Below are 26863 nucleotides of genomic sequence, written 5' to 3'. Positions count from 1 at the left end.
TCTCCTTTTACCTCGGCACTCAGAGTTGGCGCTGGTTAATTCTGAGTCACAGTTCTCTTAATATGCAGATTCCATTAGCACCAGTGTTTTCATACTACGCCTCTCAGATAGGAACAGTTATTTAATAACAGAATATTTGATGAAAGTCCCTTGCTAATGATCGCTCGTTCCTCAGACTTTACCCACAGCCCCTTTTAGTAGAAAATCAGGCAACAAAAAGACTTGCACTAGTAATATTGTGTAGCTGTTTATTTTGAATCTTCAAACTGAACAACGATAAGACAGAGGCCTTGTGAGGTCTCAACACTATTAGGCATAAACTAGATTAGTATCAACAGAGTTCAAATGGGAGATACCTCCATCATCGGCTTCATACTGTTCATCAATACCCAACTGACCAACTCTGTGCGCAGTTTTGAGAATCTTCGTCCCATTCCTACCCAGATTGCATCCAATTGTGTGGCTCTGGCTACTGTGGTGTCCATAGTAGATAGTGCAATCAAAGAGAATCAACAAGAGCGACTCCTGTTATATGAACTGAGAGGTCTTTCTGCTGTACACAGCCAAGTTTGTAAAGCCTCCGAACACATCACACCTGTACTCAAGTCAGTCCACTGGCTCCTAGTACCTAAGCGCATATAGTCTATAAAATCATTTCAAAACCAGTTCCAGCTCAAGGGGAAGGTTATTTGCGACTTTTGAAGTGCGCATATCTTCAGCTTCCAGATTATATATAAAAAAATCCCAATTTGGGAGAAACGTCTAGAACATCCTTAAACGAAAGAGGGGCAGGAACAGAAAAATTCCAGGTCCAAAAATAGCAAAGTGGCTCAATCTATGGACACCACAACACTGTTGCCCCTACGGTCAACTGTGCATCCACAAACGCTCCACAGACTCAAAGAACCACACTAGGTGATAATCTGTTATATCAGTATCTCATGTTCAGGTGTTTGTAAATGTCCAGCTCCTACCAATGCCTGCTTGCCTGCCGTGCTTCTCCCTCGGTCTGTTTGTGCGCGTGCATGGGTGGGTAGATTTTTTCCCCATAATACACCTCTAATATACATAATACACAATGTACACCTCTAGCTACTACCCACGATTGCTTATATTCCGGCAAAGACCGTATGACTAGATGTCATTCCACATTCCACGTTCTACTAAGATGACTAGACTGCCTTGGATGCTTTTTATAGCACCTTGAGGCATTGCATAGCTAACCAAAACAGGCTGGGGCACTGCAGCTCACTGCAACTGCTTGGCTGAATGTGAGATGTGAGATTTAATAATCGAGCTACAAACATTTGTGTCGCTGCTTAAAGATCAGAATTTAGCATTCTTTTCACTTGGAGCAAGAGTGGACTACATGTAACTGTTGTAGCTCTTCCAGGTTGAGTACAGGTGAACGTACTGCTGGTGATCAACACCTGATTATTCGCCTTTCCGGGAAATTCCAATGACTAGATCAGTGCGTTAAAATAAGTGCTACAGAAATGACTAGACAGCTTCTGATAGCAAGTTCAGCCATTAGCTCATCTAAAAGAAGCAGCTGTTACTCTCCGTGATATTCTAGTCCATCTGTGCAAACATAGAAGTCATAACACGAGCTAAGAAACACCGAGGTGGAGCAGCAGAAGATATTCAATGTGTTAAATTCAGCTGGAAGTGGTTAACAGCAATCGGTGAGGTAAGCAGTCAACATGTATTCTTATAGCTGTCAACATCTTTAAATAGCACCAATAAGATTTATTGCCAATAATTATTGTTACCATTCAAATATTATCTTTGTACTTTATTTTAGTGAATGGGCCTGTGCCTACATGCACAATATAAATATCCATTACATAGTGACGATGAGAGATGTAGGTTACAGGATTTTCAGAGCTCCACCCCATTCTCGATTGTCAAGAGCAAGTAAATATCTCCAAAAAAAAAAAAAAAGAAAGAAAGAAAAATTCTTATGCTTAATTTCTTTAAATGAACTGGTAAAAGCTCATGTAAATAAATAAGTACATAACCCGTTTTAGTTATTTGATATTGTAATTGTAACTATTGGTTTATAGATCGGACTGCAGTGATTCGTATGTTACTAAAGACACAATTAACGAAACAGGTATTCACCATTAACGGGGGGTACAGAAGTACTTAGTGTTCAAACACGAACGCAGTGGCCCTTGGAATGTTCGGCTTTGACGGGAGGGGGGCAAAGTTCATGGTGTCAGTGAACGACGTTCACATTCTTGTACATCAGTATATCTCTTTACTGCCCTTTGACCCCTTCCTTTCCTGGTTCCTTCGCCACTGAGACATACAAACCTATAATAAAGACAACAAGAATCCACTCATCATTTAAAGAGCTTTTTTAAAAATCTTTTAATTATTGTACTTTGCTATAAATATTTGGTTTTCTTGTAGTTAATGTGCGTGAAACAAGATAAAAGAGGGAGAGACCTGCGATCACAAATTAAAAAAAAAAAAAAGAAAAGAAAAACAAATGTACACACTGTGCGTTGATATCAAGGTTAGATAATGGTGATAGGCCTCCATGTCACGCAGGATAACCCTGGGTGTTGACAACTCCACTTGAAATACGTGTTGTGAGAAGTCCTTCGATGTTTACTTAGCAATCTGTGTCGACATTGTTTAGTTGACAAGACACATTTCAGTTCATTTTATTTTCACCCTGAATGTTTGATCCAGTAGACCCTGACGTAGACAGCTTGGTCTGAGTTTCTAAAAAAAAGTTCTGTTTTTCTTAGTATTTCTTTCTTTTGTTTTTCCCAGACAAAGGATAATTCTTTCTTACGGTTAACCCAGTTCAACTGTAGTTGCTATAAAAAGAGTTCATCTGATGGTGTTAATAAACGTTCATAACACCTTTGTCGTTGTTGCTCCAGTGATTGGCATATGATGGAATCCGAGCAGGAAGATGACTTCTTGTTTGTCTTCACAGAAGGTAAATTATGTTGCTTTAAATTCTCGCATTTTTGCATTTCATTCCCCTTTTCCGTTTTCCGCTAAGAGTATGCTTCTTAGGAGTGTTGTATGCGATTTAAAAATTTGACATTATTATTTTATGTTCTGTGTGGTGTGTAAATAATAATGTGTGCGTTATAGTATGTGGTGTGTGAGGGAGACAGACAGGGAGAATGAGAGAGTGTGTGTGTACGCCTAAGCATGAGTAAAAGACAAAATAAAGAATTTCTTTCGGTTAACTTTAGAATGTAAAATGACTTTTTATTCTTCGGGTTTGCGCAGAGGCATCTTTGGACACGTCTCTGATATCAGTCATGTCCGCCATTCGTGTGGATGGAGTACTTCCCAGCATGTCCATGGACTACATTCAGCTGCACTTTGAGAGCAAAAAGAAATCTGGAGGAGGGGACATAGTGCAGTCACATGACTTTCGTAGCAAAGGCTTTGTGATTTTCGTTTATGAAACTTCTGAAGGTTAATAAAGTAATTGTATTCTTGAGCAATTCATGATTCTAAAATGTGTTTGGGGCCTTATACTGGGATTATACTCAGCTCAACGTTTTGGACACTGGGAAGGAATTTTAAAACACCTTGATGACGTTTGCGAACGTTTGATGTTTGATTAACATGACGGCTGCTTATTGTTCAGTCCATCGACAGTATCAAAGCTGGCGACTAGAACAACTCAGGTTTAAACATTGCTTCTATATTTCCTTTTTTTCTCTCATCTGGACATAACTTAAATATCATTTAAACTTAAATTTAAACTTCCCCACAACAAGTACAGATACGCTACAATACTATATGATTTGTCTGTATGGACTAACACAGTCACTATTTCCAACCATAAAATGAACTTCTTTGTTGTGTAGTTGTGAAGGAAGTTTTGAAACGACCCCAGGTAATCGACGGACATCATCTGAAAGTGAGCAGATACGAAGAACACATACCTGCACAAGAAACAGATATCGTCCAAGAGAAGCTGGAAAAGCCGAGGACTGTGAGTGTCCGGGGTGTGCCGACAACATTCAGCACAGAGATTGTCACTTACTACTTTGAGAACAAACGTCGGTCTAAGGGGGGACCAGTTGAGGGGGTCACAAAATCTCTCGAGGAAGATGTTTTCTTCGTCAAGTTCGATAACCCTGAAGGTAAAATGACACCGCACTCAGCCACATCAGATTCGTGCTATCAGTTATAAACCAGACTATTCCAGAATTTAATATATGGTTACTTACACACACATATATAATAAATGGAGAAATACCAAATCATCTACTTAAGTTGTTTTTTGTGCTCATTTATTGACGTTATTATGTAACAGTGATGTGGATACCTCTGAAGCAATGTGGAAACGACATATGGACTTGTTACTATAATTTTAGCTTGTGTGATTGGGTAATCAGGCTCTATGCAAACAATCGGTGGCTGTTGCCAGGAACAATTTAGTTCCCCCATCGTTACTATTCTCTTCTATCTTTTTTCATATCTTCTGTCTTTCCGTCTACACGTATATTTGTGTTCGATAGATTCTTTCAATGGAAATTTTAATTACAAATGCATGATATGTGCAAATCACCAGTATCATCATCGTGATTACCGCTGCTGACCTAAGGTCGTGCACTTTGAAGCACTGAGGTCTCTTTATCTTTATCAGCAGCATTTCAGTGTTTGTTATGTACACACAGACTGAATGCGTAGCAGAATATGAATTTATCATCGCCTTATCGCCTGAAGTGGCTATAGTTATCCCACCTGCTGTTAAATTTTTTTTCCACTTCCGGTACAGACGCAGCTCGTGTGGCATCGCATGAACACATTCTAGAGGGACGAAAGCTCCAAGTATGTATCTACACTCCACCACAGATGATTCCCGATCGTCTGCTCGTGCGAGGTCTCCCAGACGTGAGCGTTGGCGAGGAGCTGAAGTTGTACATGGAAGCTAGAAGCGACACTGACGTGGACTCTATTCTATATGGGGATGGAGGTGTGGCGGTTGTCATCTTTGCTGGCAATATTGGCAAGTATCTTTTGATATTAAACAGGGTATCAGGTAGCAACATTTTTAGAATTAAAATTCCTTTCTTGTGTTATTAGGTTAATCGGGAAAAGATTTTTCTTAAACAGGGACAATGCATATTTTTTAAAAAGCAGAAATAAATCAAAGCATAGATAATTAAATTCTAGTCTACAACGAAAAATGTAAATTTTTGTTGATAAAAGCATTTACAAGAAGGAGATATATCAAATACAAAATAGTATTTTGGGAGAGCTAAAAACTATATTTCATTATTATTTTTTCATATTTTGTATTTTGCAGATATTCAGAAGTTACAGGAAGGTTTCAAAAAGAGACAGTTCAAAAATGTGACGCTGGAAGTTGAACCCATCCCATGCATGTGCACAATTCAGGTGTATAACTTACCTGAAAAGCCCTCTCCCTCGGAAGACATGTTGAGAAACTACTTTGAGAGCGAACACAGCAGCGGTGGGGGTGAAGTGACACGTGTGCAGATTGACGAAAAGAGAAACTATGCATTAATCACCTTTAAGGATGCTACAGGTATGATTCCTCCCCTCCCCTCCCCCCAAGAAATATTCTCAGAAAAGAATATATTATCGTATCTTGTACTTTTCTTGTATTCAAACAGACTTTAAATTTATTTATTTTTACTTTTTTTTCATTCGTAAGTCATCTGATTAGATATTTACAGTACTTGGATTTTAGTATCTTATTTCTTCACATTTTTCTGTGGGAAAAGAGGGAGGAGGAAGAAAAAAGCAGAAGAAGGAATAAAATCAGTTTATGGAGAAATTATGAACAACAGTAGTAGCAATAGAAGCAGCAACAACAGGAATGGCAGCTGCAACTCCAGTGGAGAAGATGCATTAACAGCATAGATTTTTCATGTCAATGGTTTTTATTTTGCAGCTGCATCAAAGGCTCTCAGTCGAAGCCACACTATCCAAGGAAAAAAGGTAGAGTTGTTGCCTTTTTACACCTGTCTCGGTCCTACCGGTGGAAGGTCCAGTCCTCCCGTTAAGATCCCGGGGAAGCAAAGTCTTTCCGAAACTGCGCGACAAAAGATCGTTCACCTGAAAGGAATCCATGAACTGTGGCAGGAGTTTGACTCGTTGTTACAACAACACCATGCTTGTTTTATAGAAGCTTGTTCTACAGAATCCGTTTACATTGAATGCAGCCTGACTCAGGATACAGCAGGAGTCCGTCAGCTTGCGGCAGCATGGACACAGGATGCGAAGAACGCCGTTGAAGACTATCTGAGCAAGATTACAATAGAAGAGGTCATGGTCATGTCAAAGGTATTTTCAGAAACAGGAGCCACCATCAGAGATTTGGCAGAAAGGGCAGGTGCTTTCATAAAATATGACTCAACTCAAGGTCTATTATTTCTTATCACTAAGGAGGCCAGTACTGATCTGGTGACGGATATAAAGAAAACCTTTGCTGAAGCCGAAGAGATGTTGAATAGAAAGTCCAGAGAAAGATGCGAAGACTTTCCTTTAGAAGTACGCACATACGATTTCTTTGTAAAGAACCACGTAAAAATGAAGGAAATCCAAGAGACGCATTCAAAGCTAAAGGTTTGTTATGATCATCAGAGGAAGATGCTAAGACTTACAGGATCCGAAGCTGAAATAGAGGAGGTGAAGAAATTTTGTCAAAGAATCGCCATCTGTCAACATATGTGGGACAATGAGGCCACAAGAGAGTTATTTCGTCACCCCGAAGCTCAAAAAGTTATTCAAACTGTCTGCAGAGAGTCAGATCCAGAAGGAGATGTTGAATTTACAGAAGACGGCGTAGTTATTTATTCCCTCGACAAAAATAAAATGGGAACGATGAAAGAAACTTGCTTGGGGCACGTTCGTAGGGAAAAGATTGTTCTCTCCGAAGAATTTGGAGAAGCTTGCAAAACAGATAAATGGAAAAAATTCAAAGAAAAATTTCAGCAGCTTGGTAAAGGAACTGTTCTTATCAAAGAAGAACAGACAAACTTGATTGTTGTTGGCGTTGGCTCAAAATTCAATATTTGCTACGAAGAAGCAAAAAAATTTTTTCAAGAAAACGTCTTCTTAAAGAGAACTTTCTTTATTGAAGACGAGGATCTGGCCCCTTTGTACAAATACAGCATTCAGGATTATGTAGCTTCGAATATGAAGCTAACTGCTAAAGAGGTTCTATTGGGAAAAGGTTGCCTTTCTATAACAGGGAATATGCTAGAGATTTCAGCTTTTGAACGGGCTATGGAGAGCCTGAACACGAAGAAAACGTTGAAGGAAAAAACATTTAATGAACCATCTTTGTTTCGGTTTCTCAAATCTTCCGAGGGAAAACGAGAAAGGAAGGATATCGAAGGAAGGCTAAAGTGCAAAATTCGTATTCCAAGCGAGCAAAGCTTGACGTCTGCTCAAGGTAGTGGTAGTTTACAGTCCGGTGACCAGGGACCAACGCAGACGACTGGGGCAACAGGTGGTTCTCCTCCTAGCGATGGACAACAGAGACAGACAAGAAAATTTGCAGACCCCCAAACACAAACAAGTAGGTGAACCCTCCCTTTCTTATTCCTTTGAAAGCGATATTTATATAACACTTTCCCCCTTTAAATCTCTTTATTTAATCGGGTATTGAAAAGTTGGAAACATTTGAAGCAATTGTGATTCTTGATATGGCTTATAATAAAATTGTGCTTTTGAATAGAAATGCACTGTAACGATTGATGACACATGAATAACATTTCAGAACCTGACAAAAAACCTGACAGTTTACCCGCAAAGCCCAGGATTTTCTTAAATCCCATGAGTGACATCACAAAGGAAGAGGTACCTATTCCTTGTCTTACATAGCCATTAGCAACGATAATAGGGAAAGTTCTGATAAACCTGGACGACAACGATGAAAATGATGATGAGGATGCAAACGTGAATGGATTTGAATGTGCACACAATTTTTAATATTCGGGAGGAATAGTAAAGCAATGTGTTTTCTGAGTAATCTTTGCAATAACCGGTAAAGTTATGTAATGGTTCAGACATTGATAAATAAAAACAGACTAAGCCAGCCACATAAGCATGAACCATACAACAGTCTGCTGCATATTTTACAGCATAATGTGCTGGTGAACTCCAGCAATAGAACCCTGGATATGTCAAAGGGTCAAGTGTCGAGGGACTTGTTGAGGGTTGGAGGACCTCAGCTGCAAGAAGAATGCAAAACGAAATATCCGAATGGCATTAATTTTGGAGAAATCGCAGTCACTGGCAAAGGAGGTCCAAAGGGATTGTTCTGCAAGAACATCTTTCACTGTTGCTTAAAGGAAGAAAAGGATAAAAAGAAAATCGAAAAGGTAAGTTTAGAATATTTTCCTATTGGAGACAGACATATTTTAAATTAGCTTATAGCACTGGTTTGGAAATTAAAGTTGATATAGACTTGAGGCTCGGTAGCCATGTGGTAGTATTCTTGTATTCGACGGCCAAACATCTCCAGTCTGCAATAGAGAGAAAACCTGGATGGGCTGTGAGGCTGGTATGGCAACACAAGTTCAGTGTAATGGATTTCAGCGAGCTTGGGTAATGTTCAGTGCTTTTTTAGTTTTACTTCTTTTATGTTCTTTTAACTCATTTTGGTATGTACTGATAACAGATAATCAAAGAGACTACGATCAAATGTCTGGATAAAGCGAATGAGATGGGACACTCTTCAATCGGATTTCCTGCCATTGGAACAGGGACTTTAAAGTTTCCACCCAGGACCGTAGCTGAAGCCATGTTTAAAGCCATTATCAAATTCGGGCGCCAAAATCCTGACTGTAGTGTCAATGATGTGGTAATTATCCTCCACAAGAAAGACCAGGAAGTCAAAAAGGTCAGTTTTATCATCTTGTCCATCGTCTTTATGAAGAGTTCAGTTTACTACTTCGGAAACATCAATGAAACTTTAACTTTAGTAATAGGTTTATGTTTGAATGCTAGCTTTCTAGTTTAGAATACAAAAAAACTTATTTATCCTCCTCCTCCTCCTCTTGAATGCAACTTTTAAACACACTTTTAACACAATTTTATGTTGTAGTTATCTAATAAATAATAACGCCGGCAATATTAGCGGTAACTTGAAAACAACACCTAATCAAACAGTTTTTTCAAATTCAGGCATTCCAAGAAGTAAAAGAAGAGTATACCGCAGTAACGGAAGGTAAGAGTACAGTTTCACATGTCCTTCAACTATTAAATAAAATTAGAACGTGATATATTTTTGATTGCTGGCTTAGTGTAAAACTAGAAACCATCAACTTTACTGTTAAAGGAAAAGGAAGGCAAGCGGCAGGTTTGGCTGACATACTGGAGTCTTCGTGTTGCGTAACTCGTTTAAAACGTATTGTGTAAATTTTGGGTAGCATCCCTCCAAATAGAAAGTCATTAACCATGTGACATTGCGAACAGTCGCATACTGTTGAAATGGTTAATATGTGTTTATATAAAAGTATAGTTTGTGTCTGAAGTTTCAATTTTAAAAAAGTTTTTTTTTTCCTTCTCCAAGATGTCGCCAGTGATTTGCAAACCAACCCAAACTTGAAAGGAAGCAAGAGTTGTAAGTCATAGTCTATTTATCAGTCTGTGTGTGTGTGTGTGTGCGTGTGTGTTTAATAACATTACTATGATTTTATGTCTTTGCCTAGAATTGCTGTAAGGTCTGACAGTGACTTTTTTCAACTTTTTCAACCTGCAGAAATTGTATTTTAAGATCCAGACGATTCTTTTATGCTTTTAGGATTTTTTCCCTCACCATTAACCACTTTTATCAAATTTTTAAACAAATCCACGCCAGAGACACTTTCTGGGTCTTTATTAAAATGCAATGCTTTTTCAGATTCGTTCTTTGAAGAAACCTCGAGGCCTTTGACTCTGGTATTTGTGGGACTCGATGAGGGTGTTACAGACCAAGCGGCAGCAGCACTTCTCGATGTGTACAAAGCTGCCATCAGAAAACATTCCGTCGATGCTCCCTTTTTACAGTACTGGGATGATTTTCACGTAAGAAACACGTAGCCCAACAGTCATTGGCAGTTTAGCTGTGCATGATACTGATTTGTTGAAAGGGATTTAAACCTACATGCTTCCACCAAATGTAATGACAAAACTGTGCGAGGTTGTGTACGTGTGTGCGTGTGCACACAACTTGCCAACTGTGTATTGACCCCTAAGTAGTCATTGGAAATCAAACAAAAAACGAAGAAAAAAATAAAGTACCTTAGAGTTAATTTTATTAAATTAAAGGCTCAGTTACAAACAGTGAAATCATTTTGTTTTTCATGATTTCTGACTTAAATGTTTTTAAAAAATATGTTTCAGGTCAGCCAGCTCGTGCATGCTTGCAAGGTGGCAATGGTAGACTTGACTTTCAATTTCGAGTTAGACAGAATTGTCTTGGGTGGTTTCACGACAGATATAGACAGAGTACCCTACAGCACCATCATGAAGGAGGCGGAGGAATATTTACAACAGAAAAAGTTCGTTCATCTGATTAGCAAGCAGGTTTGTGACATTTCTTATACAAAGTTCTAAAAATTTCAACACAGACCAAACACGTCTTGTTTGATTGAAAAATATTTGTTCCTTTTTTTGTGAAGAGCTTTCTTTTTGAGTGGATTATATTGAGAATAGATAATATATTTCAGGGTCAGCGTTCGTTATTAGGGTCACTCCCTAGTTGTATGTTAGAGCTCTTATTTTAGAAGAATTTTAACTGTTTGAGTGAGCCTCCAATCTCAGGGCTGGTATTTACATACATCATTACACGTTTACACGTTTTAATTCAAGCAACAAGTTGATTGATGCCAGCGATTCATGGAACTTATTTTGTATACCACCCGTTGAGGTGACATGTACCAGGTGACATATGAAGTGAACTTCAGTCACGACTTCTTAGTATGATTTGTATTTGGCAATTATTCACTATATTTACACTTGCTGACAAAAACTCTGTAGAATTAGGTCCGTTTTGCATGCAGGTGAGATGGAATTGGGTGGAGGTGGACATGACTGGAAAAAGGCTGATTCCATACGACGATACTAACAATTACATGATTGAGATGAATTACAGGTGTGTGTAAAATGTATAAAATAGATATAATGACAGGTTCTTTGCATCATTTTTGTTTGTTAAGCTAACAGTATGCAAAGTTTAAATCCCTTTGGCGAAGTGTAGAATTTTCTATAAGATGCAAGTAGGCTTCAGAATATAATGCATAATGAACTTCATCTTCTTCAACTGCATTCTAAATTACATCTGGCATTTTCCTCAGTGTTAAAACACAAGCACACACACACACATAAGAAAGGGAAAGGGAAAAGAAGAGATGTGATCGACCTGGTTTTCTGTATGTACAGATATTTTAATGACACCAAATTAGTTTGGTTGAAATTTATGTGAATTAATTTGAATATGACAGAGATGGAAAACCCTCGGTGTTTGTTTACGATACAAACAACCAAGGCTTTATGATAAGATTTCACACTATGGATGAGATCCCTGAACTTCTCCCAAATACAGAAGACCAGGAGGACTCTGTGGAAGTCTTTCGCCATGATCTCATTCATGGTAAGGAATACTCGTTTCCGCCAAAAATATGGTGGCACTAATGAAAAATGTAAAGTAGAATTTCATTTTTAGAAGAACGTATTCATTGTAACGTTTGTCTAGAACAAAAAAAACCTCATTGATCAAAAGATTATTGTTTGCAGAACTTTTGTAAGATATCAGCTTTAGTAAGAGTTATTTTGATGTAGAATTGAAATTTCGATCTCACTGAGAGAATGTTAGTTTGCTACAAAATTACAATTTGGCCACACACTTTTGTACACACACTTGGATGTTGCTAAACATAACTTGCTTCATATTACACCTTCAGAAAGCTTTTTCAAAGACCTTTGAGACGCTATGTAACACTAACAGACTACTTTTAAAATATTTAACATAATCGCTGTGAGAGATATGCGTGTTTACACCTGAACAAATTATTCGTTTTCTGCTTTGACAGATGTACCAAATGCTCCTCTACCTCCGCATTGGACCCCTATGGGCAATGATGATCTCTTTGCTGAAGTTCCACTGAAAGAAGATTCTTCTGACTATACGAGGACCGCCAATCTCTTCCGCACTAGCTATGGACAGCCTCATCTTGTGATCGAAAAGGTACAGGCATCGTCTAAGTTCCTGACCTTTCGTCTTATGGAATCCAACATTGGTCATTGTGTGGCCTTATCTGCAGTCCTTGAGATAATGTTCATAGCCAGAAAGTTATTAAAAAATAATCTTCATCATAAAAATATTTCATACTTAAAAAATAAAATTATATTAATAAATTATTTAAAGTATAGAAAATATGTCTCGAGGTTCATAGTAAAATTTTAGGTTGAGTTTTGACACCGTACCGCTCAACTGAGTACACCCAGAAACTGCTTCTTAATAGGAGATGAAAGTATCTTCAAAGTAACTTTAAAGAGTTTATGGCGAACACAATTTTCTTTGACAAAAATGCTTAACATAACTACCATGTGCACTTTAGTCGTTTGAAGAAATACTGCATACATTTTAGTATAATACTTCTTTCGCTATTCTATTACGGGTACCTCTATAGGGTATGTTCAGAACAGTGAAATAGATACTCTTTGTTTGGAAATTACTGGTTGCTATAGAAACGATCCAATGTGCTCGCCAAACAATACGTTTCAAAATTTAATTGTATCGCAACCATGCTAGATACTGCAAATCTGTTTGGTGTTGTTTGTTGCTGCATGCAGTGCCTCCAAATTATGAATTGTGTGAAATACTCTTAACATTTCAGATTGCTCGCATCCAGAACCCGACACTCTACAGACAATACATGGCTAAGATGATGGAGCTCAAAAACTCTCTACCCGAGAATGCTCTTGTCGAGCGAAAATCGCTGTGGCATGGCACAAAGAGTGACTGTGTCACTAGTATCGTCAGTCTGGGCTTCAACAGAAGCTACAGTTGGCAAAAAGGTAAGTGGCATGGTCATACCACTGCGATGCTCACTTTAGCTCAGTTCGAAAAAGATCGCGGGGTCGACTACTCTAGCAGGGCCGAAGCTTTCTCAGCCCCGACCAACGGCCAGATGCCACGCTTCCAGGCGCCGTCTTCTCTTCTCGAGAAGCGCGCGCGTACGGGACTGACTAGCGAGAAGGACCGAGCCCAACGCCCTCGATATCAGAGTGTTCAAAAGCTTGAAACATCTGTAAACTGACACTTAGACGTTTTATACAAGCACCCATCGAAGAAGAAAAAAAAAAGTCCTCTTTTATGTCTCAATTATCTATAGTCGGTAAATGAAAAAAGTCATTTTTGTAACAATTAAGCGTTAGTATACGTTAGTATATAATTATAGCTTTTTTTTATTAAATAGGGCAAGCCTGAAAATGATTTCATATAAATAGGTTGTAGGTTTGCGGGCCATCGAACATGAATGCTGACGTGTTCTTTGTTTCTCAGATCAAGACAACGCTTACGGAGACGGCGTCTACTTCGCCACGTCAGCGCAGTACGCGGCACGTCAGGAATACGCCGCAGCTGATGGTCTGGGAAGTCGACACGTGTTTCTGTGCCGGGTGCTTGTGGGCCAGTACACCCAGGGTGCGAGAGGCATGCGCTTTCTTCCCGAAATCCCCAACTCCAGGGGAAGGTGCTACAACAGTGCTGTCGACGACCAAGCTGATCCCACGATGTTTGTCATCTTCAACGACACTCAGGCCTACCCGAAATACCTGATTGTCTTCAAGTAGACTGACAAGTGTTTCCTTGAACCTTTTTGAACTGAAGTTTAAGAGAGAGAAAGGAAACGCCAGACTTCTCGGTTATCAAGAAGGATTTTATCACCATACTGACTATTAGCGCTGAAAATATTCAGTGAACTCTATATCTCATAGCAAAAAGCTCAGTTTGATTAAGATGTCTATGATAGTAATGTATTCTATATATTATACAGAAATATAAATATAATCAATAGTGTGCTGTACTATAAGCAATATAAACAGTCTATGCTTTTTTTTTACAAATAGCCATTTTATTATATAATTTATGTATATATATATGCTGTGTATGTATTCTATATTTTTTCATTAATCTGTAAGGAGTTTATAGAGGTTGCTATAGTGTATCGTGCTCTTGTGACACACTGAATCATGTTATGAAGTTATTGTTTTATCTGATAAATCCTTTATAAATGATAAATGATACACGACACATTGACATTTTAAGGGCGAGTGAAGGCCAGATGATGTATTGCCAGTTACTTATGTAATGTTGGTTTATATATTATTTAAGTGTATTCAGTCTTTATATGTCTTTGTAGTGAGTGCTCCCTTTCGACATGGTCATTTAAATTGTCAACAAATTTATAATTATAGAGCATAATAATAGAGCAGTAATTCTCAAAAGTTCTCTCCGCACAAGCCACTGAATACGTCAGTTGTACGTGCGTGGGAATAAGGCCACCCTTGCCAACAAATGGGGTAGCTACGATGGTAGTAAGAATGTTTGGTCAATCCACCTCTGGATTTCTAAAAATACTGCTTGAAAATTCTGAGAGCATTATATAACAACTAAGCAAAGAGCGCAACGCTCTGTTTACGTTCCAACGACGTTGAGTTTGATAATGTGCTTGAGTCTCAGCATCACTGGAAAAAATGAACAAGAAAAACGGGCATCTGAGAGAAAGAGAGAGAGAGGAGCAGGAAAGGAGAAAAAAAAGCCAACATGCATATGTTTGTGTGCAAAAGTTTGCTTCACCCACCTGTGGCTTTGTTTGCGTGCGGATACGCACGTCGCGTGGACACACACACGCACACATTATTGTGTATTATTCCATTTAACCTCAATATCGAGGGAGTTGAGCCTCAAACTTTGTATCTTGTTCTTATTTTAAATCAGTGATTCTACTTCAGTCTTTATGACAAGATTGATGTTTAAACAACCTGGAATTTAAGAAATAGGAGTGAATCTTTATGCATGTCACCATTATTGTAGCGAATGGTTTTTAAACAGCTTATTTATTTTCAAATTTCCATATAGTTGTTTTTAATACGTATTTTATTCTCACTGTTCACGTAGTTTATCTTTATTATTATTTAGGTGTTTTTAATGATTTATTATTCACGTATTTATTCATTATTTATTATTCGCGTATGTTTATTTTCCCTCTCCACACCTATGCCGTCTCTTACTTTAGGAAGTAGAGAGGTGAAGATCTTGTTTTGTGAATGCCGAGCACAACTCTATGTCGGTAGTCAAGTGTTATATGTGTCACATCAGGTCTGATTATTCCTAACTCGAGACGAATAACAGGTCTGTGGGGAAAAAGTCTGGTTATTATATTTTCTTAGCAAAAGGATAAAGGTATTTTGTCTACATAGCAAAGTGAGGGGCATCGAAAGAAGTAACATGATGTCTGTGCCCTACTTCCATAAATAAAATACTTCATTTGCAGTTCATTTGTGGTTATTGTCAATGAGTCAGAAAAGGGCTGTTTTGTGTTTGAAAATGTTGTTAAGGAAACCTGCTAGTCATCAGGTTGTGTGTGTGTGAACCCTTATTTCTATGATCACAAGCATTTTATATGCTTCTTTCTCACATTCCTGACCTATTTCACGCACAAAGGACCAAATCTCATTTAACACACCCATGACCTAAGTTGAGCACGAATAAGCACAGAGCATCGTGTAACTGTCGTTATCTTCCCAGGGACGAGTGTGAGTGCACCTTCTCTAGTGACAGGTATTTTCGCACCTCGCTAATGTGAAGAATTCCGTATGACTAGACCTGTCCTTTGGACTGTCTGCTGTGATGACTAGACTGGATGTGCTATATATAGTAACACCTTCAGCCATAACCCCACAGGCATCTTTCATCGCCATGTTCTAGCTGACGGTTGTTTGGTGAGCACCAAGTCCATACTAAGTGAAACTGAGACAAAAAGAGTTATGATTAATCATCTTCGAAAAGAAGATACTTGAAGTGTGGCGTCCAGCTTGATGTGTCTCAACAGGGAGTCAGGTGAGACAGCATACGAATTTATCTAATATAAATATGTTGTCAGATACATCTTCGATGAAGATTCATAAAATGCATTGCCGATAATAGATGTAATCTTTCCCGTTTCCTCTGTGTGGGTGAAGGCCAGACTGTCAGTGAATGTGCGCAGATGCGTGCGTGTGGAGAAGGGAAATATCTAGTGACCGTGAGGAACATGAGTGTCAGCCTAAATAATGTGCAACCCTTCCACGGTGCAACCTTGACATTGGCATGGGGCTCGCGTGCCTACTGAGCAGAAATCGTTAAAGAAATGAAAAAATGGCGAAGACGTTTGTTGGTATCTTAGTTTAATTTTTTGATAAATCGCAATAAATAAATATATAATAAACTTGTACACAAGGGCCGTTGCAACAGATCGAAATGAGGGCAGCCCGTTTCACCTTCTAGCCTCAAAGAATAAACAACGCAGGAAAAAATGAAACCTGATATAATTTGTTTTGTTTTTGCACATATTTGATTTGAACATCTATTTATAATGAAAGACAAAAGTCATTCACCGCATCCCAGAAAATCTCAGAAAACCGAGAAAGTTGGCGAGTAGTATTATCGATGGTCCTTGTTCGCTGTTTCTTGACAAAACGAATTCTCTCTGGTATTTAAAAGTTACTTTATGCTTTATACAGGCTAAAGAAAATTGGACACTAACAGCTAGTCTGCCATTCCTATCATTGTCACATTTAATGCTTTCACCTCGCCGCTGATAATGTCTTCTTTATGATCCATCCTGTATCTAGCTTACGATGGCATCAAAGCAGGAAGACGATGTCGTAACAGCGAACCCGGGAAATAAATACTCTGCAGGTAAGTTATATCGCTTTTTATTTATTGTGTATTGTGTATTGTTTATTTGTGTATTGTTTGTTGTATTTTGTGTATTGTTTGTTGTGTTTTGTGTATTGTTTGTTGTGTTTTGTGTATTGTTTGTTGTGTTTTGTGCAGTTTGTTGTGTTTTGTGTATTGTTTGTTGCATTTTGTGTATTGTTTGTTGTGTTTTGTGTATTGTTTGTTGCGTTTTGTGTATTGTTTGTTGTGTTTTGTGTATTGTTTGTTGTGTTTTGTGTATTGTTTGTTGCGTTTTGTGTATTGTTTGTTGTGTTTTGTGTATTGTTTGTTGTGTTTTGTGTATTGTTTGTTGCGTTTTGTGTATTGTTTGTTGCATTTTGTGTATTGTTTGTTGTGTTTTGTGTATTGTTTGTTGCGTTTTGTGTATTGTTTGTTGCGTTTTGTGTATTGTTTGTTGTGTTTTGTGTATTGTTTGTTGCGTTTTGTGTATTGTTTGTTGCGTTTTGTGTATTGTTTGTTGTGTTTTGTGTATTGTTTGTTGTATTTTGTGCATTGTTTGTTGCGTTTTGTGTATTGTTTGTTGTATTTTGTGCATTGTTTGTTGCGTTTTGTGTATTGTTTGTTGTATTTTGTGTATTGTTTGTTGTGTTTTGTGCAGTTTGTTGTGTTTTGTGTATTGTTTGTTGTGTTGTGTGTGTTGAATTGCATTTTTAATAATGTGGCATTATTTACAGTAATTATTCAAACTATTTTCATTAAAGAGGTTTTGAACTTCCGGTACAGGTTCTGCTCACGTGGCTTCTAGTGAACACTGTCCGGATGGAAGTGTCCACACTCCGCCGCAGGTGATGGCGGATCGCGTGCTGGTCAAAGGTCTCCGGCACGTTAACGCTTATGAACTGGAGTTGTATATGGAAGGTAGAGCTGACGCTTATGTAAAATCTATTCTCTATGGAGATGATGGAATGGCAATTGTCATCTTTGCCGGTACCATTGGCAAGTATCTTTTGAAAATAATTACAACAATCAGTGAAAAATGATGAGAAAGAGTGTGAGATGATAACATATAAACGAAAGAAAGGCAGACATCGAAGATCGTGTTCTTGCCTGTTTGTCCTCCTCTGTGACTTATTTAACTGATACTTCTTTCTTGTGGAGCAATGTTCTTATCTTTGTAGCGATAAAAAGAAAGACATTATAGTATATAGGTATCAAAAGGTGTGGCTACAAATGTGTTTGTATAAATTGCTGTCCTTCAAGGATCAAAACCACAAAAAGCACATAAAACAAATAAAACATATTCTTGAGGAAGAAAGAGAAGAAAGTAATATTATCATTTATTTAATTTAGTTTTCTTTCTAAATTTGTAAATAAATTTCTGTATTTTGTAGATTTGCAAAAGATACAAGAGAGTATCATAAAAAGACAGTTCAAAAACATGACGCTGGAAGTTGAACCCATCACGGGTTGCCGCATGATTCAGGTTCTTGGTTTGCCTGAAAGTCCCGATCTGTCTGAAGACTTGTTGAAGAAGTACTTCGAGAACCAGGACCTCAGCGGTGGCGGGAAGGTAACTCGTGTGCAGCTTGGCGATAAGGGAGATTTCGCAGTAATAACCTTTGCAGACGATAAAGGTATGTTTTTATAATTCCAAAAATACTGCAGAAAGAAAGAGAAATAAAATATAAAATGTGGAAAATGAACATAAAAGCAGCTACAGTTGCAGCACCAGTAATGGTTCACTAATATAAATTTTAGATGCACGTGAAGAACACTTTCCCATATCTCTGGCTTTTATTTTCCAGTGGCATCAGACGTTCTCGGCAAAAGCCACACTCTGGAACAAAAGAGTCTGACCTTACTGCCCTTTTATCACTGTCTTGGGCCAAGCGGTGGGAGGATCAATCCTCCTGTGAATATCACTGAAAGACAAAGTCAGTCCGAATCTGCTCAACACAGAATGAAGAAAAGATTCAATGAAAGATGCGAGGAAGTACCGGTAGACGTAAACACGTATTCTCTTTTTGTCAAAAACCACACGGCGATGAAAGAAATTCGGGAGAGGAGTCCACAGTTAAAAGTAACTTACGATGAACTAAACGAATTGCTTAGACTGACAGGAACAGAAAGTGAAATAGATGAGGTGAAGAAGTTCTGCCAGAAAATTAATGTCAGTCACCATACCTGGGACATGGAAGTCACAAGAGAATTGTTTCATCAGACCGAGGCACAAAGCAGTCTTCAAACTATGTGTCATGAGTCAGATCCGGAAGGTGGTATTGCATTCACAGAAGATGGCATAATCATCTATTCTCTGTGCAAAACTCAAGTGAAAGTGGTAAAAGATGCTTGCCTAAAACACGTTCGTCGAGAAAAAATTTACCTGTCCGAAGAATTCGCAGACGTTTGCAGAACAGCTGCATGGAATGATTTCCAAGAAAAGCTCAAGCATCGGAGCAAAGGAACGGTTCTGATTAGAGAAGAACCAACATGTTTGACTGTTGTAGGTGTTGGTGAAAGCTTTGATACTTTCTATACAGAAGCGAAACAATTTCTCGCAGAAAATGCCATCACAACAAGACATACTCCTGTTGAAGAGGATCTTATTTCTTTGTACCACTATTATCTTGAGGGCAATGCAGCTTCACATGGACAGAAAAAAGCTAGAAAAATCACATATTTAAAAAGTTGTATTTCTGTAACAGGAACTGTGCAAGTGGTTTCAGCCTATCAACGGGCCATAGAAAGCATTAAAATGATGATTGTGTCTACTGAACAAACACTCAATCTTCCATTATTGTCTCGGTTTCTCACCTCTGCCGAAGGAAAGAAAGAAGTAGCGGGTATCGAGAAAGGATTAAAATGCAAAATTCTTTATTCAAACAACCAAGATTTCACGTCTGCTCAGAGTGGAGGAAGTGGTCTCAGTGGTTTACAGATCGGGGACCAGGGGGCGACTTTTACAACTGGAGCAACAGGTGGTTTCATTCCAAGAAACTTTGCAGAGCCTAAAATACCAGCAAGTATGTGAAATACCTCTTTCTTATTCCTTTGAAAGCAGCTTCTCCTGAAATCTCTTTACTTTAAAATGATAGTCGAATACGGAATCGAACACTGGAACCATCGAGTATATGTATGTGTAATTCTTGTTATGGCTTAAATCATGCCCATAAAATTCAACGCTTAGAGCAACTAATGCCACATTTATAACATTTCAGAGGGTAAAATATTGCCTGCAAAACCCAGGATTTCGGTAAACACCATGAGTGACATCACAAAAGAAAAGGTATGATAAGAGAAGTAACTTTAAAAAACACCAAAATATTATAAATGGAATACAGTTTAGGCGATGCAATAAAGCCTCAATTAATGTAAATGGCTTACATCCTTGTAATTTCTGCAACCACGTGTACAGAAGGATATGTAAACACACACATGATCGGAACTCTTTAGACTACGAACTAAGTACACAACAAATATTTTCTTTCTAAGAAGACAAAAGTAACAACATAAAAAGAGATGCACAAACGTCTGCTGTTTGTTTTATTTACAGCAAGATGTACTGGTCAACTCCAGCAATAAATCCCTCAACTTGTCATGGGGTCAAGTGTCAAAGGATTTGCTGAGGGTTGGAGGACGTCAGCTGCAACAAGATTGCACAAAGAAATATCCAAAAGGTATTAATTTTGGAGAAATTGCTGTCACTGGCAAAGGACACCCAGTGGGACTGTTTTGCAAGAACGTCATCCACTGCTGCCTAAAGGAAGAAAAGGATCAGAAGAAGATCGAAGAAGTATGTTATATAGGTTTTACAGCAGAACATAAACGATCGTAATTTAAGTTTTTTCAACACACTGTTTTTGATAAAAACAAAAGTAGAAGATGACAATGTGTCTTTGCCCTCTCGCTACTTTACCTTTCTTCAACCCTGTATGAGTCAGGTACCCGTTCCTGACATCTTGGTCGACTTGGGAAAGTTTTGTGCATGGTGATGTTTGTTGGCATACCTCTAAAAAAACTGACAGGGGTTTATTTACCATACCCAGGGAAATAGTATATCTTACATTATGTCTTGAAAGTGCATGGAACAGTTTTATTTTATGAAATTTTTCATTTACAGATTTGATTGTATTTGTACTGGTTGATAAGAGATTACATGAAAAGTAAACCTACTCTATCATTTGTTTGTAGCATATTTTCCATAAGCAATGTTCTGCAGTTGCATTCAGCTTTAGTTTTTCCAAGCCAGTTTATTCATTCTTGGGTATAATGAGAGCAGATGATCAAAGAGACGACAAGCAAGTGTCTACAAAAAGTCAATGAGATGGGCCACTCCTCCATCGGGTTTCCCGCCATCGGGACTGGCACTCTGAAATTTCCACCCAAGATCGTAGCTAAAGCTATGTTTGAAGCTGCTGTAGAATTTGGACACAAGAATCCCTATTGTCATGTCAAGGATGTTGTGTTTATCCTCCACGAGAAAGACCAGGTAGTGGCAAAGGTGAGTCTTGTCTGCTCATCCTACTCATCGTTTGAGTTCCAGAGAGATTACGATACTCGAAAATTAGTCGCTTAATTTTAGTCCCATTTTTATTGTCAGATTGGTGAACTTTAGCTTTCTAGGTTATCATTCCCGTGCTAAACTACTTTTGGATATGCATTTGAATGCGATGGCTAATTCTAAAGAACAAAACATTAGTTGCTGGAGTATTTTATTTTGTGGTAATTAGCTGTATAAGAAAAGTGTAGTTATAATTTTTTATGTAAGTGTTAATGCCACAAAATAAAAGCAATTTAACAAAATGATTAGAATGTTTAATGTGTAATTAAATAGTGGTTTTGAAATATAATGATTGAAGAAACCTTGGAAGTAAACCCTAATCTCAGTTTTCATACATTCAGGCCTTTAACGAAGTGAAAGACGAGTATGCAGAAGTATCAGAAGGTAAGGCTGCACTTCCACTTGTTCTTCGACTAATTATAAAATGTGCAATTAATTCGTGATTACTGATTCATTGAGAATCAACACACACACACACACACACACAGAGAATTGAAAATTAAAAAGCTTGAGAACGAGGGAGATGCACATGGTTTGGTGTTGCATCACTGAAACTGCCAGGACACGTGATTTAACACAAGATGTACACCTCCATTATTGAAATATTAAAATGTGCATCATGTCAAAAGGATATCACCATAGGCTTGTATAAACAAACTGAGTCACATTTAAGAAAATGTATAATTTTGTTTAATTTTGTCTGTACAAGATTCTGAGAGCGACTTGCAAGCCAACCCAAATTTACAGGGAACCAAGAAATGTGAGTTATCTATCTTACTTACTGGTAACATATTTCTTCGAGATTACAGATAATCTTTTATTGTATGTTTTTCTTGTATTTGGCTGTGTATACTTTCATAAGAAAATGTCTATGCTTGGGAAAAGACTTCTGATTTCATTAAAATGCACAACTTATTTCAGATGGTTTCTTTGAAGAAACATCAAGACCTCTGGCGGTGGTATTCGTGGGGCTCGACCCAGGTATTCCACAACAAGCGGAAAAAGCACTTATTCGGTCTTACGAGGCTGGGATCAAGCATCTGACGATTCCGGCACAGGACCTTAATTGCTGGGATGATTTGCATGTAGGAAACTTAAGTTTGACTTATTCCTTGTTGCTTCTTTGAGGAGCATAGGTCCCCAACAACACCTGGCGTAGGAAACTTTAGAAGTTGACTAATTGAACCGGCTGTATCTGATGCTGATTTTACGAAATGATTTAGATACACGTCTCTTGACTATTGAGTGCTCTCATGTTTCATTCATTAATTCATTCATTAGTACCAGGTGACAAACAGTTATGCTGCTCCACCGACACTAGTCATCGGGTGGAGGGATGAACAATTGGATAGACGTGAAGTAGAATCTGGAAAATAAGGATGAAGGATATAAAAGAAAGTGATGTTAATTAAAGGATAAGTTGAAAAAGTGAAGTACCCCAGACTATCAAAAGATGTTTGTATTTCAGATCAGTCATCTCATACACACTTGCAAGGTTCATTCCGTAGATTTGACTTTAATGTTCGAGTCCAAGACGATTGGCTTGTGTGGCTTCCTGGAAGATGTGAGCAACGTGCGAGACAGCGAAATCATGAAGGTGGCCCAGCAATATACACATGTACGAAGACATGCACGCCTGATGAGCAAGCAGGTTAGTAATGTTGCTGATTTACAACACACAATATCGAAATATCAAACATTCCTAGGGCAGTTCACTCACATCACTCAAACATAATAACAATTTAGACAAGTATTTGTCACAGTCTTCGCCCCTTCTCAACGGTTGCAGCACCTCTCACTATCTGGGGTGGATACACCGGCTCGGCGATCCTGTCACAGAATAGGGTAGCATGGTAATATTAGTCCCGGTAAACCGCGGTTAAACAGACTTTTGTTTAAAACGTCTTACCTGGGAGAGGGAGGTATTCTGGGGTACTAGAAATTATCTTTCTTACTATCAGATAAATAGAATATTGGTTTGTCTGGACGGATTACTTGTTTAGTTGTTGATCTCTTACTGTTTTTACATTAAAGCTCATAATTTCTTAGATAGATTAGCGTGAAGATGTTAAATTTAGTTTATTTGTTTGCTTCTAGGTGAGATGGTGCTGGATAGAGGTGGATACTGCTCGGGAAAAAGTACGGCCATATGATGAGACGAACAATTACATGATTGAAAAGAGTTACAGGTGTGATAGTCTATAAATAGTTTTCTCTCTGTTGTCATGTCACTTCAAGAATACTTGCAGGCACAGAACATTTTCTCATGCAGAAACTAATTAGAGAGAGAGAAAGAAAAAATAGAACTAGAAAATGTATAACATCTCACCTACATGCAAGCGAAAGCTGCATATTGACTGGCCTAGGGATGAGTGGTGACATCTTTGTTGCAGAGACAGTACATGAAAATATCCGGTTTTCTGGATACCAGCAGCAGCTGCTAGGTGGTTACAGAAAGTGTAGTTCACTTTCCCAAGAAGACGGACAGGGAGACGATGTGACAGCAGCGACAGAGAGCGTTGGGAAAGGGAGAGAATAAAGAAGGGTTGCAATATTTTGTCATGATATCTACACAAATATTTTGATTATCAAACAAATCATTTGTTCAAATTTATCTTACCATTATAGAGAAGGACATCTAACGGTGTTCGTTTCCGACGTGAACCACCAGGTCTTCCAGGTGAGGTTCAATACTATGGATGAGATCCCCGAGCACATCTCAAACACCAGCGCCCCCGTGCGGGTCATTCGTCAGGATCTTGTTTACGGTAAAAGTTCCTTAACTCCGTCAAAATATAACTATAATAAAAGGTATCTAGAACAAAATTACATTATTTTTTTCAGAAAATACGCATTTTAGGGGATTTTCCTGCAATATTTGTAACTCATCTGCCATCTCTTTCAGTGTAAAAGACGTGTTTTCATGTGGAATTGAAATTATGTCCTCATGTTTTCACAAAATCATGTTTAAATTTACTTCAACATTTTGATTTATCCACGAGAATCCACCTTACTATGTCACGGTAATCTGTTGCAGAGTTTGTCATACAGCCCCTAAAAGTTCGTAAAGAAACTTTATTTTACAAATGCGTTTCAGACATCTTGAAACACTATGTATTTACTAGTAGTCAATCCTGTGGAAGCGCTGTGAAAATTTACTTAAAACTGCAAAAGATTTATTTCCTTTCTGGTTTAACAGATGTACCAGACGCTCCCCTGCCGTTGGAGTGGTCGCCGATGGGCACTGACTATAAAGTTGAGGTGACCAAGGATTCTCCAGACTACTCGAGGACTGTCGAGCTTTTCCGTAGCAGCTATCGTCAACCCAGTTGTAAGATCCTAGAGGTACGACAACCACCTCAGAGTTCCTAGCCTTTTACCTTTTAGAATAAAATCAGGGCAATTGTGCGAAAGAAGATAAGATAATTTTTCAACCAAAAGGTTACTAAAAGAACACTCATAATTAAATGCAACAATGTCTAATAACTAAGATAATGATTCTAAAGAAACAAAATTAATTTTTCAGTTTGTATGGCAGATCTATTTTGCTGTGAAAAGAGAAACTGTTTAACTATTAATAACTGTTTGTCTGAGTCATAGTTTTATATAACTGACACACATGATGGGGATGGAAGAACGTTCAGAAGAAAAGCGGAAAAGGTGGCACGAACTTTACGGGTTAAATGAATTCATGTGATCAAAAAGCTTCTTGTAGGTTTTGACATTTTTCATTAAATCCGACTGCTTTCCACAACCCCAGCTCAGCAAGTAAAGTATAAACTGTTTGAAACTCTGCAGGTTTATCGCATTGAAAACCCAACACTCCACAGACAATACATAGCGAAGATGGCAGAGCTCAGAAACTCTCTTCCCTTCGACACCCTCGTGGAGCGAGTGCCGCTGTGGCATGGTACAAAGAGGGACAGAGTACACAGCATCATAACACATGGCTTCAACAGAAGCTACTGTGAACAAAAAGGTAGGTTAAAGTATCTTAAGTGAAAGCTAAAGAAACCAGAGGAAGTATAATTTGCTGCATGTGCTTTGGACTTTGGAGACAAAAATTACTTGCTTACTTGTTTTCAATGGGAAACGCATGAAAGTGATGTTATAGAGACTTGGTTCACACCTGTGGGTCAGGTGGCCATGGTTCGTGACTGCACGTGCTCTTCTTGTCCCAGACTCGAGAAACGTTTACGGCAACGGCGTCTACTTCGCCACGTCAGCGGAGCACGCGGCACGTCAGGAATACGCCGCCGCTGACGATCAGGGGCGTCGACGTGTCTTCCTGTGCCGGGTGCTTGTGGGCCAGTACACCCGGGGTCAGAAAGGTATGCGCTTTCTTCCGCCGATCCCCGACTCCAAGGAGAGGTACTACAACAGTGCTGTTGACGATCCAAAAGATCCTTCTCTATTTGTTGTCTTTAACGACACTCAGGCCTACCCGAAATACCTGATTGTCTTCCAGTAGACTAGAACTAGCTTAAGCTTCTTCTTTACTTGTTCTGTCCTTTATTTTGTTCCTCGAGGCTGTAAAGTTGTAAAAGTCTGATTTTACTTTATGCAGGATATCTAACTCGTCTTGTCGGCGTTTGAAATAGTAGTTAAAACTGATGCGCATTTAGAAATGATATAAAAGTCTTATTTTGGTGTCAAATAACGACGTATAAACTAAAATGTGAAGTAAAGTCTAATGTTTCTTTCTGAAAGACACAAAACTATTCTAGATACCCTTAAAAAAACAATCAATGAAACAAAAAATTTAAAAACCAGATTCTGTTGTATGGCCGCTTACTTTTCTCCATTCTTTATGCAATGTTGTTTATGTATTGCTTAGAAGTAATTTGTCGCTAAAATATAACTTGACTGTGTGTCTTATTTATACATTTATATATGAGGGTAAACAATGTCCATGTGCCAGTGAAATGCGAGGATTTGAAACTCAAAACGGGTTTTAAGATAAATAAATGTATCGCGTTTATTGATAGAGATCTACATAAACCAGTATTTTCAGTTATAAAACTTGTAATATACTCTTACGTGTGTTGACTTTATTCCACTGGTTGATATATAAAAAGAGAGAGAGAGGGGGGGGGGTTATTGTGAAAACACTAATATACAAGATATAATGAACCAGCAAGAAAAGGAGAAACAGAGTGGAAAACATCAAGTAATGATGTGGTAATCAAGTTATTTCTATACATGAAAAATCAGTACTAGTATTATCCTCAAAATGGGGACATGTAGCTTATTAAGGACGATATTTGGCAAATATTTTCACAATGTAACAAGAACAACTACTACTACTAACAACGCAGATTCCAAAAGACCCTGTCGCCCCCAAAACGATTTCAAAAAGTGACGTCACTCTAATTCTATATACATTAAACTTTAAACATTAGGAA

At 38.3% G+C, this 26863-nt stretch overlaps 2 protein-coding genes across 4 annotated transcripts; both read left to right on the top strand.

Annotated features, from left to right (window-relative positions):
- The first annotated feature begins 1353 nt into the window (after positions 1 to 1353).
- LOC112563488 (poly [ADP-ribose] polymerase 14-like) lies at positions 1354 to 13999 on the top strand. 2 transcript variants are annotated; one of them, XM_025237397.1, is made up of 19 exons: positions 1354 to 1690; positions 2901 to 2959; positions 3262 to 3453; positions 3852 to 4130; positions 4769 to 4999; positions 5300 to 5542; positions 5912 to 7543; positions 7745 to 7824; positions 8109 to 8348; positions 8648 to 8869; positions 9154 to 9196; positions 9542 to 9592; positions 9872 to 10035; positions 10354 to 10536; positions 11013 to 11104; positions 11454 to 11602; positions 12042 to 12196; positions 12849 to 13029; positions 13517 to 13999. In XM_025237397.1, the coding sequence occupies exons 2-19, from the start codon at positions 2911 to 2913 to the stop codon at positions 13804 to 13806; spliced, it is 4476 nt and encodes a 1491-aa protein (XP_025093182.1). In that variant the 5' UTR covers positions 1354 to 1690; positions 2901 to 2910; the 3' UTR covers positions 13807 to 13999. The 2 variants fall into 2 exon arrangements, with proteins under 2 accessions (XP_025093182.1, XP_025093183.1); XM_025237398.1 differs by having other exon boundaries at positions 2788 to 2959.
- A 1705-nt stretch (positions 14000 to 15704) lies between these two features.
- LOC112563489 (poly [ADP-ribose] polymerase 14-like) lies at positions 15705 to 26515 on the top strand. 2 transcript variants are annotated; one of them, XM_025237399.1, is made up of 17 exons: positions 15705 to 16075; positions 16849 to 16915; positions 17681 to 17893; positions 18289 to 18531; positions 18703 to 19920; positions 20116 to 20183; positions 20451 to 20690; positions 21177 to 21398; positions 21800 to 21842; positions 22168 to 22218; positions 22380 to 22543; positions 22927 to 23109; positions 23556 to 23647; positions 24087 to 24226; positions 24658 to 24803; positions 25257 to 25437; positions 25640 to 26515. In XM_025237399.1, the coding sequence occupies exons 2-17, from the start codon at positions 16855 to 16857 to the stop codon at positions 25927 to 25929; spliced, it is 3555 nt and encodes a 1184-aa protein (XP_025093184.1). In that variant the 5' UTR covers positions 15705 to 16075; positions 16849 to 16854; the 3' UTR covers positions 25930 to 26515. The 2 variants fall into 2 exon arrangements, with proteins under 2 accessions (XP_025093184.1, XP_025093185.1); XM_025237400.1 differs by lacking the exons at positions 15705 to 16075; positions 16849 to 16915; positions 17681 to 17893 and having other exon boundaries at positions 18337 to 18467; positions 25640 to 26514.
- The last annotated feature ends 348 nt before the right edge of the window (positions 26516 to 26863 follow it).

Source organism: Pomacea canaliculata, linkage group LG5, assembly GCF_003073045.1.
Source record: "Pomacea canaliculata isolate SZHN2017 linkage group LG5, ASM307304v1, whole genome shotgun sequence".
Taxonomy (NCBI): Eukaryota; Metazoa; Mollusca; class Gastropoda; order Architaenioglossa; family Ampullariidae; genus Pomacea; species Pomacea canaliculata.
Note: the sequence above shows the minus strand (reverse complement) of the source record. Positions and strands in the feature narration are given on the sequence as shown.

Coding starts and splice junctions, on each gene's coding strand:
- LOC112563488 (XM_025237397.1), top strand. CDS start 2,911: ATGATGGAATCCGAGCAGGAAGATGACTTCTTGTTTGTCTTCACAGAA. Junction 8,870..9,153: donor AAGACCAGGAAGTCAAAAAG/GTCAGTTTTATC, acceptor TTTCAAATTCAG/GCATTCCAAGAAGTAAAAGA. Junction 13,030..13,516: donor AAGCTACAGTTGGCAAAAAG/GTAAGTGGCATG, acceptor TTTGTTTCTCAG/ATCAAGACAACGCTTACGGA.
- LOC112563489 (XM_025237399.1), top strand. CDS start 16,855: ATGGCATCAAAGCAGGAAGACGATGTCGTAACAGCGAACCCGGGAAAT. Junction 20,691..21,176: donor ATCAGAAGAAGATCGAAGAA/GTATGTTATATA, acceptor TAATGAGAGCAG/ATGATCAAAGAGACGACAAG. Junction 24,804..25,256: donor CCAGTTGTAAGATCCTAGAG/GTACGACAACCA, acceptor GAAACTCTGCAG/GTTTATCGCATTGAAAACCC.